This window comes from Colobus angolensis, unplaced genomic scaffold, assembly GCF_000951035.1.
Source record: "Colobus angolensis palliatus isolate OR3802 unplaced genomic scaffold, Cang.pa_1.0 Scaffold567, whole genome shotgun sequence".
Lineage (NCBI taxonomy): Eukaryota > Metazoa > Chordata > Mammalia > Primates > Cercopithecidae > Colobus > Colobus angolensis.
In genome coordinates, this window is record NW_012119232.1 from 218482 (window position 1) to 230460 (window position 11979).

Here is an 11979-nt window from a genome sequence, read left to right on the forward strand (position 1 = left end):
TGAGCCACCGCGCCCGGCCAACCATTGTAATATATTCTTAAACTATGACTGAATATTTCCTAAGATGTAAAAGATATATTATAACTCAGTCATTTCCCTGCCCTTGAACTTTAAATAAAACCAAATTTAAAAACTGTCTACACTGTTTCTTTTTTTTCTTTTGAGATGGAGTTTCGCTGTTGTTGCCCAGGCTGGAGTGCAGTGGCGCGATCTTGGCTCATTGCAACCTCTGCCTACCAGGTTCAAGCAATTCTGCCTCAGCCTCCCAAGTAGCTGGGACTACAAGCACGCCACCATGGCCGGCTAATTTTTTGTATTTTTAGTAGAGACGGAGTTTCGCCATGTTGGCCAGGCTGGTCTTGAACTCCTGACCTCAGGTGATCCGCTCGCCTTGGCCTCCCAAAGTGGTGGGATTAGAGGCGTGAGCCACCGTGCCAGGCCTACACATAGTTTCAGTAACATCACCGTGCATGGAGTGGTTCCTCCTCTTTTGAATTATTTTCTTACGATAAATTCCCAGAGGGGAGATTATCATAGCACCAAAGGGCAGGAACACATTAATAACTTCACATTTTCCAAAGAGCTGCACCGATCTGCACTGTCACTAGAATAAAGGTACAACTGTTTCACCATATACATGGTGTGGTACAACTGTGGGGTGAGCACACTCACCGATATCCTGTCTTGGAACTCTGCCGTGGGTACAATGGGAATAGTTCCACCGTGCTTTCCAAATTTTCTTTCTAAACTCTCTTGAACAGACACTATAGAAAAAACAAAAAACAAGAGATCAAGATACTGCTAACAGAAAAAAAAAAAAAAGTAGAATCAAAAGTAGTCCCAAACTATAACTGTAACCCAAAAATTTATACAGAGTTTTAAAGACATAAAAGGGTTAATCATTTAAAACTCAGTCAAGAAGGAATAAAACACATCACCAATTTCCTACATAAATGTGGATTTAGGTCACTGCTGTGTTTCCATAACACCCATTACCAGGGTTTTTCCTTGGCTCTATTAAAAAGAAAATGTTGGGGGAAAAAGAAAAGGAAACAGACAGAACACTTCACCCAGATTCTCACAGTGGGCTGAGTAGAGAAGCTCAGTAGGAGGTCTTGGTCTCATTTCAGCTTGATGAGAAATTCTACTCTTAACTGTGGAGCTTACTCTAGTCAAAGAAAAACAAGTATTCTCATCAGGAGTCTCAAAAACAATTCTTGACACTAGATAGGCCTTTATTTAGAGCAACCAGAGACAGAAATGAGTATTGACAGTGGGGTTTTAAAATCACACTTAAATAAATATTATTGGCTGGGCATGGTGGCTCATGCCTGTAATCCCAGCACTTTGGGAGGCTGAGTCAGGCAGATCATGAGGTCAGGAGATCAAGGCTATCCTGGCCAACATGGTGACACCCCATCTCTACTAAAAATACAAAAATTAGCCGGGCATGGCGGCGAGTGCCTGTAATCCCAGCTACTTGGGAGGGTGAGGCAGGAGAATTGCTTGAACCTGGGAGGTGGAGGCTGCAGTAAGCCGAGTTCACGCCACTGCACTCCGGCCTGGGTGACAGAGCGAGACTCCCTCTTAACGAAAGAAAAAGAAAAGTAAATTATATTCTGTGAATATTACATCACAGAATAAAAATCTGGATATAAGTACAAGGGAGAGTTAATATCCAGAAAGACACTGTGCATTTTTGGTCTAAGTTTCATGAGACAAAATATTATTTTCTTTTCTGAGACTCAATTCTCTCCCAAAGGGATAAGTTCTCTTAAGTGGACCTTTTTACAGCCTTTTAGCTGGCTCAAAAGATGAGTTTTGGTGAACAAGATTATCGACACTCACTGAGCAAGTGGTAGTTAGAATCCCTTTCATATTTGAAGGTCAAACGGCCATAGCTGACATGATTTAGATTCTTCAGCCACTCAAAGTAAGATACTGTCACTCCTCCAGCATTCAAGTAGAGATCCTATACACAAAAATAAGACACCAAAGAAATTAGAAGTTGATGGTTTTAGTAAAAGCTTAAAATGAACCTAAGACCTTAATTTCAATACCAAGGTAGACTGAACTTCAACTATCACAAATATATTTTAGCTAGTATCAGGAGTTTCACACTTAATTTAACACTCCTCCCCACCCCACCCAATTCCATCTAATGCTTTTTCTATTTGGGGGAAAAAAATCATTTTTTGGCTTATTAATCAATGAATGTTAATAGTCTTTGGTTAGAGCCTCTTCTCTACCAGAAGTTCTCAAACTAAATGGCTTGCCCACCAACCAATTGGAATGGACCATCCACAGGGCCTCTTAGAAGACAGGATTCTTTCTCCTATTACCTAAGGGTAGCCCATTTCAGTTACATTAAATGTCTTAAGTGCTTTCAGCAAAGGGGGTTCTTTAAAATGCATTCCAAGCCCACACTAATTTCTAATAACTTTTTGGTGTAGACTCATGCTTACCTGCTAAAAAACCTGAGCATGTGTGCCTCATATTAGTTTTCTGAGTAAAGCCAGAAGGGGCACTTGAAATGCATAAGGTTAGGAATCAAACAGAAAATCTTAGAACTTAAGTTAGAATAGTGTTTCTAACACAGCACACATTTCTATAATCAGACTCTTAGAAAGTTAAAGACATTCAGTAAAGACCGTGAAATTGGAATAAATATTTAGATCACAGTGAAAAGTGACAGGCTTAGAATTAACCATGCTTCTACTATATTTTCTCAAAAGTGAAATAAAGATGAATTCACTCCATTTAGCTTGGGAGACTAATAATTCCTCTCTTCCTCCAAATTCTTTGCAAAAGACAATTATGATTCTAAGTACATATAAAGCCTAATCAATATAGATGACCTACTGGAATAACCATAATGTTTCTCTCCAGGAAGATCTTGTCTGCTTCTGGAGTTGTTGGCCCATTGGCACCTTCAGCAATGATCTGCAAGAGAGTCAGGAACATAGAGAAATGCCAACAACACCGTCAAATCCCCTCCACTGAGGGCAAGAGATGTGCATATATGAACAAGGGCCTGTGGGGAGAAGTACAGCTTCAGTTAAAATTAAATAGAGGTTATTTTGCTCTGCAAAGTGTATAAAACTACCTTTTACTTTTCTATTTATCTAGGTTTTTTAATTTTTTTACAGGAGTGTCAGGCAGATGCGTTTCTTTTGGTAATGGTTGCACAACTCTGTGCAGGGAGCTAAAAGCCATTACATTATTTACTGTAAATGGGAGAACTGTATGGTATGTGCAATATATGCCAATAAAGCTGCTAAAAAGAAAGAGAAAACTCAATCAGACTCTTCTATGACCCCCCGACATCATTCACATTGATAATGTTGGTTCCGGTTTCTATAATGTTGTCACCTTGGCTTTGACTCTGGGCGCGTTGGATTTGGTCAACTGCTTCTCACTGGCAGCTGGGATCAGTATGTCACAGTCGGCCTCCAAGATGCTTCCTTCATAGGGCTTTACCTTGGGGAAGCCCAGAACGGACCCATGTTGCTGCCATTGATTGAAAATCACAATTAATAGCTGCACCAGAGTTTAAATGTTTATATTTAGTGTCTATGCCATAAAAATGTATTAATACCAATTTGAAGTCTTCCAGTTCCTTTGGGTCAATACCATCTGGATTCCATATACTCCCATCAGACTCACCAACAGCAATACATTTAGCACCAAAACGATGTAAATATCTCATAGAGTGTAGGCCCACGTTACCAAATCCCTGTGAAGAACAATTATCCATGACACAAAAATTAAAGTCCTGGTATAGACAGCAAGAGTCATATTTTGACCAATGTAAATCCACATTCTGTTCATTTAGGAGCAATTCTCAAAATTCTTTTGCCAAAAGAAACAATGTACTAACTGGTTTCTCTTCAACAATGAAATTCTCTGTTTAAGAACGTGACAACCAGGCATGGTGGCTCATGCTTTTAATTCCAGCACTTTGGGAGGCTGAGGCAGGTGGATCACTTGGGGTCAGGAGTTCGAGACCAGCCATGGCCAACATGGTGAAACCTGTCTCTACTAAAAATACAAAAAGTAGTCAGGCATGGTGGTCTGTCCCTGTAATCCCAGCTACTTGGGAGAATGAGGTAGGAGAATCACTTGAACCTGGGAGGTGGAGGTTGCAGTGAGCCAAGATTGCATCACTGCACTCCAGCCTGGGCGACAGAGTGAGACTCCATCTCAATCAATCAATCAATGGCAGTGGTGTTAAGTACACCACCAGGTCCTCAGTCCTTGATGATCAGATGTCGTATGTTGTGAAAAGGGATATCACTAATTTGGACAAATACAACTTTTTTTTTTTTTTAGAGACCGAGTCTCATTCTGTCACACAGGCTGGAGTGCAATGGCACAATCTTGCCTCAATGCAGCCTCCGCCTCCCAGGTTCAAGTGATTCTCCTGCCTTAGTCTTCCGAGTAGTTGGGATTACAGGTGCCGCCATCATGCCCGGTTACTTTTTCTTTTTCTTTTTTTTTTTTGAGATGGAGTCTTGCTCTGTCACCCAGGCTGGAGTGCAGTGGCATGATCTGGGTTCAATGCAAGCTCTGCCTCCCGGGTTCAAGCGACTCTCCTGCCTCAGCCTCCCGAGTAGCTGTGACTACAGGCGCGTACCACCACGCCCGGCTAATTTTCCTATTTTTAGTGGAGATGGGATTTCACCACGTTGGTAAGGATGGTTTCCATCCCTTGACCTCACGATCTGCCCACCTTGGCCTTCCAAAATGCTGGGATTACAGGCATGAGCCACCGCACCTGACTGAATTTTTCTACTTTTAGTAGAGATAGGGTTTCACCATGTTGGCCAGGCTGGTCTCGAACTCCTGGCCTCAACTGATCAATCTGCCTTAGCCTCCCAAAGTGCTGGGATTACAGGCATGAGCCACTGTGCCCAGTCACAACTTCTATTTTAAAGCAATTTCAACTTAATTAAGATTCTCCTAAGTAAAACACATGTTACCACATCAAATAAATTTGGGTGAATACATAAAACTTTCTACATACTTGCGAAACTTAGAAAATTATGTTGAGAGACTTGCCCTTTTAGATAGAATTTCAAGTTTGAATACTGACCAATATTTTGGTTGAATTTGGTGATAGTTGGTAACAGTTTCACATCTACTTGAGAGATACTTAAATCAGTTCTAATTAGATGAATCATACCAAGGTTCAAAAAACAAAAGATCTATTACTCTGAAAACCACCACTCTAAAATTTAAGAGATTTGAGATAACTGAATTTTAAAATTACAATTCTAAAAACATTAAAAACTATACTTAATGTCTATCAGTTATTAAGGAAACTTTTTTTTTTTACCTGAACAACAAATGTTTTATCTCCAAACCCTGGTGTCATTCCTAAAATGCTCATGTAAGAAGCTTCATTGATGAAGTTTTCAATCCCATGGAACACACCACGGCCAGTAGCAGAGATGCGTCCATGGATGCCCCCTTGGCTGATGGGTTTACCAGTAACACAGGCGTGTGCATTAATATCCTGTAAGAGGGAGTAATTGAAAGAATGAAATGTCAAGTCCAATTTCTCTGTTGAACGAATACAACGAATTAAAGTCAAAGCACGTTCTCATTTAATGCTAATTAGGAGTGTGTGTGTGTATGAATGTATTTAAGGTACACTTTTACCAATAGAGACAACACTCACTTTTTCAGCTTTCTGTTCCTAGAAAATACAATGAAATAGACTATATTTTGTTTGTTTTTTTTTTTTTTCGAGACAGAGTTTCACTCTTGTTGCCCAGGCTGGAGTGCAATGGTGCTATCTTGGCTTACCGCAACCTCTGCCTCCAGGGTTCAAGCAATTCTTCTGCCTCAGCCTCCTGAATAGATGGGATTACAGGCATGTGCCACCACGCACAGCTAATTTTGTAATTTTAGTAGACACGGGGTTTCTCCACATTGGTCAGGCTAGTCTTGAATTCCTGACCAAAGGTGATCCGCCCACCTCAGCCTCCCAAAGTGCTGGGATTACAGGCGTGAGGCACCAAGCCCGGCAAAGTAGACTATATTTTCTGACAGAAGAAACAGAGTGTAGGGATTGAACATCAAGTAAGTACAAATAACATCACAAAAGTAGAGCTAGCTTAGCCTAAAAGCTATCATTCCTTCAACAAGTATTTAAGCACTACTAAATCAAGGTACATACACATCTCATTCACGAGTCTTAAAATCTACTCTAAGACTTGAGTGTGTCACCAAAACAGAGCCTGAGACAGGAAGAGGCTTTACAATTTTCTTGGATGGGAAGACTCAATGTTGTCTTCTGCCACTTTTTAAAAAGAAGTTTTTAATATAATTTGATACTTAATATAACAAGATATTCAAGTTCATCTAAGAGTAGACTTAACGAAAGTATTTAACGAAATATTTTTAAAAAGGTATATGTGGGTGAGAGTCTGTGCTTCTGTGTGAGTAGAGTATCTTTGGTAGCAGTGGTTAGCTCTGCAAAGTGGAGATGGGGTTAGCAGTCTTCACCACCCATCTTTCCTTCCTCTTTCAACTGAAGATGTGCATATATTCTTGTTCAGAAACACGTGTAATTGAAAAAAAAAGAAGAATGGGGCTCAGGAGGGCTTCCCTTCGAAGGCATCAATTAGACTATAAACACGGCCACCAGAACACTGCAGAGTAAGCTCACTGGTAGAGCAGGAGAAACTAGAGACAGTCTTATTTTATACAGGCAATCAATACAAAATGAAAATCCGTATAAAATTTTAAGTCAGTGGCAAAAGTATGAAATAATAAACTTGTTGAAGTAATTCGCTTTCCATGCAAACAAAATAAAATGCCTTACTTCACACCAAACCCCTAACTCCCAACACACCCCTAACGTTCCAGCTGGCTGAATTAAAAAGTGATCTGTTCTTTATCTGCATTGTTTAAATATTTTTACACAGAGAACTTAGAATTATATTATTTGTATAATTACCAACAAAAAGCATGAAAGAAAGGAAGGGAAATACAATCTAGTAAAGTGATTTATAAAATTAGTTTTCCCACAGTTTGTTTTCGTGAATAATTAACACTTACGAATACAGAAATGCAAACCAAGTGCCAAATGCTTTTCAACAGTGAGAATGCAAATGCTGGAGCTGAAGGAAATACTGTCAGGGGTCAGGCCTGGCGCCAACTGCCAGCCTCCCCCAGCATACATAATGGTCCTGAAAGCCCAGAGAAGAATACATTGTCCCACCAACACTGCACTTCCAGGTGGGGCTAGGAGAAAAAGGGCGGCATGTTCCAGTTCACATCTAGAAATGAGTAACAAAAACAATTGCATCCTTCCCGTAGGCCTTGATTTTAGATTTCTTATCACTGAAAGAAGGAAAACTGTTCATCAGTGTAGTTCAAGGGGCCATGCTTCACCTGAGTCCAGCCTGGCCAACATGGTGAAACACTCTCTCTACTAAAAATACAAAAAAATTAGCCAGGCATGGAGGCAGGCACCTGTCATCCCAGCTACTTGGGAGGCTAAGGTAGGAGAATTGCTTGAACCCGGGAGAGGGAGTTTGCAGTTAGCTGAGATCAGGTAACAGAGTGAGACTCCGTTTCAAAAAAAAAAAAAAAAAATCAGGAGACCACACCCAGACCTCATTGTCCAATGAGTTCCTGACCTCGGGTGATCCACCTGCTTCCGCCTCCCAAAGTGCTGGGATTACAAGCGTAAGCCACCACGCCCAGCTGGTCTCTTGTACTTTTTAAGCAAGACTCTACATTGAATAGTGCAAACCAGTTGGCGGTATGTTATTTGTAGCTTATTCTCAGTGCTAACAGCAAGATAAAGTCTTCTGAAGCACTGCCCCTTGGACTATACTGGTGAACAGTTTTCCTTAAGTGATAAGAAACCTAAAATCAATGGCTAAGGGAAGGATGCATAAAAAGGTGACAGGTGGGAAAACTGGCCTTTTTGGGAGGGGCAGTTGAAACCACAATTTCTTGAAGGGTCTCTATCGTTCCTGTTTTATTTCAGGGGGTTGTATAATTTACCTGATGTAATACTTATAGATATTTATTTTCTGGTACTTACTAACGGCTATGTACAGTTCTAAGTGCATTAGATTATTATTCATCTAATCCTTATATGAGTCTCACAGAGTAGGTACCATTATTACTGTCATTTTGCATAGGAGGAAATGGAGGCACAGAGACTCCCAGGTCACAGAACTGACGGGTGAAGGTGCCAGGGTTGGACTTCAGGTGGTCTGCCCATGTTCCCAGCCACGGCATGACATCACCTCAGGAAATGTCCCCATTTCCACATTCTTCCTTTTCTCCAAGGCCCGTCTTTTCACTATGAAAAGAATTCCCCAGGCTTTTATTCCCCTGGGGGACTTCACTACCTCTACCACCCTGCATCTCTTCAGCATTGTCTCTCTCTTGCACCAGTGAATCTGTGGCTCACAGCCAGTAAACTTGCCAAAAAACAACAAAAACCTTTTTCTTTGGGTAACGGCCACTTTTCAAGCTATCTTCTTTCTGCTTCTCTCCAGTGCCATTTTTCTTAGTTGGAGGCTATACTTCATGCCCTGTTTCCCTCTTCATATCCCCTTGCAGTCTGGGCCCCTGTAGTAGTCTCCTGCCCTTAAATCTTCAAATGCACACTTAGCTGAGTCACACCTGCTTGAAACCAGCTCTTTGCTGGTTTCCCTGTATTTTCAGGACAAAGACCAAAGTTCTCACAGTCACCTACCAAGCAGTAACCTGGCCTGACCCTTGTTTCTACTGGCCTTTCTTATATCACCTTTATCTTTCTCAACTCTGCCCACAATAGTCAGTCCTTAGCCTCCCAAGTTCACCCAGCTTCTGAACTTCAGAACCTTCCCTCAGGTACTTCCTTCTGTTCCAAACACTTGCCACTACCCCTCCCCTAGTCCATGCCCACACACCCGTCTGAGTGCAGACCAGAACGTTTTACCTCCTAGGAGGCCTTTTCTGACCTTACCTTGAAAGTATTGAGAGGATTGGATGGGCCTGTTATTCTTTTTTATAGCTTCAAAACAACTTCCAGCAATTTATCCCAATTGTAGTGAATACCTGCTTACCCGTGGCCCTGCATGTAGTAGGCATAAATGTATTTTTTGACTCCATTTCTCTTCCTATTCCTCAAATGTTTCATTTTTTAAGGTTGCACCCCTTTCAGGGACAGGAGTTATGTTTCCTCTCATGTTCAGTTCTGTGGTACTACCTCTGCTCAGTCCCCAAACTCAGGTTCTCCTGGTTCTCTGTGACCCAACCTGGTCCCTTTCCTTAATTCCACATATATCCAATCCAGTTTTGCTGAGTCTCTCTGTCACGCGCCTCACACATGCCAGTGCTCCTCTCCTGGTCCTCTGGCTCCTGGGCTCGGTGGAAAGGCGCTGACACCACAGGAGGTTCTCTCCTGGTGCCAGCACAGCTGGACACTGCTGCCAGCCTATTCTTCCCCAGGAAGGATCAGCAAAGTTTCTCCACTGACTACCACGTAAAACACAAACCCTGGTGCTTGGTGTTTTTGTCCTGGTTCATCTACCTCTTCATTCTTACTTTCCTTATTTTTTTTGAGAAAGGGTCTCTCTCTATTGCTCAGGCTGCATTGCAGTGGAGCAACCACGGCTCACAGAAGCCTCAACCTCCCGGGCTCAAGCGTGCCTTCCAGGTAGCTGGGATTAAAGGTGTATACCACCACGCTTGGCTAATTTTTGTATTTTTTGGAAAGACAGGGTTTCCCCATGTTGTCCAGGCTGCTCTCCAACTCCTGGGCTCAAGTGATCCACCTGCCTTGGCCTCCCAAAGTGCTGGGATTATGGGAATGAGCCACGGCATCCAGCCTTCACTCTTACTTTCTACTACCTTTATAAATATGCCTTACCTTCAGACAATCTGAACTCTATTGTTTCTCTTCCTCTTATCCACCAAATCTCTAGATGTTCATATTCTACCCATTTTCCAGGTCTAGCCCAAATATCTCCTCTAGAAAGTCTTATTTCAGAATTCATAATCTCCACCGTTGTATTACATTATTTCCATATCTTATCTGCTTATGCGCCTTAGTCCCTCTTTTAAATGGAAGCCCTCTGAGGGAAAAATCAGAATTGAATGCTTCTTGATATATGTTCTAGTGTCTTAGCATACAGAGTGGGCTGCCCTGGTCAGTAAGTGTCCTATCCCAGTGACAAGTATAGGGCAGCATATAAGTAAAGCACCATTTGTGTTCGTTACGATTTAAGAATAGACAAGTAGACATAAAATAATATGCACATCAAGATTATGATTGAATGAGAGAAAAGCCCAGGGATTCTGATATAATCAGTCAAACTGTTAATTCTTGTAGACAGCAAATGCAGAAGCCTCGGGGCTTCCGGTGGGTACTCACATAGTGCCCTATGGTGCTGGCATAGGTATCAGCGATCCAGGACATCTCCCGCTCACCTGTGCTCATGTCTGGGGCAGGCACATCAATGCCAGGACCTGGGGGCAGAGGGAAAGAGCAGTACACCAGTTTTTAAGAAAAATTCTTCTCGAACACAAAGATCCTTGCAAGTCTCTGTAATAACCAAGTTACCATGACTAGAAAACTTTAGATCTCATTTAGGTAACTAATCAAAGTCACAGAAATATTCATTAAATGTTTCACTATAAAACTAAGACACATACAACATTACATAATAATTTCTCCCACTGGCATTTACTTGCTCTATGTTTGGAAGTTAGCTATGTACAACAGATACAAGCCACTCTATAGGATTTCTGAGTGTGACCAGAGGATAATCAATTTAGCCGCTCTTGACCTCATTTCACTACCATGCAATTAGAGATAAGAGTACCGCTGTGTTCTACATAAGCAGGATTATTACGGTTAGGGAGTTGACATGTATGAGACAGCACAGTAACATGCTGCTTAGTGGGGGTATAAGCCCTCCTTACCAAGTAGAGAAAAAGGGGAGAGGGTCACATTGCTAAAGCAATTGTGTTAAGCCCCATATTATTTTACTTGTGGAAGAACGTGGCTTTGACCTATTATTCGACACTCAGCACATAAAATTTTAGGCCTTAGCTTTCAGTTCCCCAGATCATAGCAAATTAAAGTTTTAGGCTAACAGATTAGCTTACAGGCAATAACAGGAATCACTGACTGCACTACTACTGATGGCTACAGTAAGATCTCTGATAAAAACATGTTAAGTGACGCTCACTCAAATCTGTAAAGGTGCAGAAATACTCCTCTCAAACGTAGTAAAAATAAAAACAACCTAATTATCTTGTACATCAATTAAATGAACTATGGTATATCTATGCAAAGTACTAAACAGCCATTAAAAAGGGTAACTTATATCCACGTAAATTACTTGGAATTATCATGAACATATGTATGGAAAAGGGCAGGTTTCATACAGCATGTATAACATGTTCCCACTTACAATTTTCTTTCTCTTGCCCTTTCTCTCTTCCTCCCCATATAGATATTGTTTATAACTTTCTATATTATTTCAACTGTAAAATACAAACTCATTTTTACAAAACGAAAAATATAACTTAAAAAATGGTTAAACTATTAGGCTGGGCACAGTGGCTCATGGCTGTAATCCCAGCACCTTGGGAGGCTGAGGAGGACGGATCACAAGGTCAGGAGCTTGAGACCAGCCTGACCAACATGGTGAACCCTGTCTCTCCTAAAAATACAAAAATTAGCTGGATGTGGAGGCGTGTGCTCACAGTCCCAGCTACTCGGGAGGTTGAGGCAGAAGAATTGCGTGAACTGGGGAGGCAGACGTTGCAGTGAGCTCCAGTCTGGTGACAGAGCAAGACTCCATCTTAAAAACAACAACAACAACAAAAAAACCAAGTAGTTGCTGAAAAACAGATACATTCTTTTTTTTTTTTTTTTTAATTTTTATTTTTTGAGACAGAGTTACACTCTTGTTGCCCATGCTGGAGTACAGTGGCATGATCTCGGCTCACTGC

General features: G+C 41.4%; 1 protein-coding gene across 1 annotated transcript in view; it reads right to left on the reverse strand.

Annotated features, from left to right (window-relative positions):
• LOC105525922 (glutamate dehydrogenase 1, mitochondrial-like) overlaps positions 1–11979 on the reverse strand; it is a 36305-nt gene that overhangs the window by 3512 nt on the left and 20814 nt on the right. Inside the window, exons 8-14 of the mRNA XM_011961721.1 lie at positions 10391–10485; positions 5339–5518; positions 3599–3736; positions 3373–3510; positions 2863–2943; positions 1849–1972; positions 673–764 (exon numbers count right to left, since the gene is read on the reverse strand). Coding sequence (XP_011817111.1) covers positions 673–764; positions 1849–1972; positions 2863–2943; positions 3373–3510; positions 3599–3736; positions 5339–5518; positions 10391–10485 — 848 coding nt within the window. The remainder of the gene's footprint in view (positions 1–672; positions 765–1848; positions 1973–2862; positions 2944–3372; positions 3511–3598; positions 3737–5338; positions 5519–10390; positions 10486–11979) is intronic.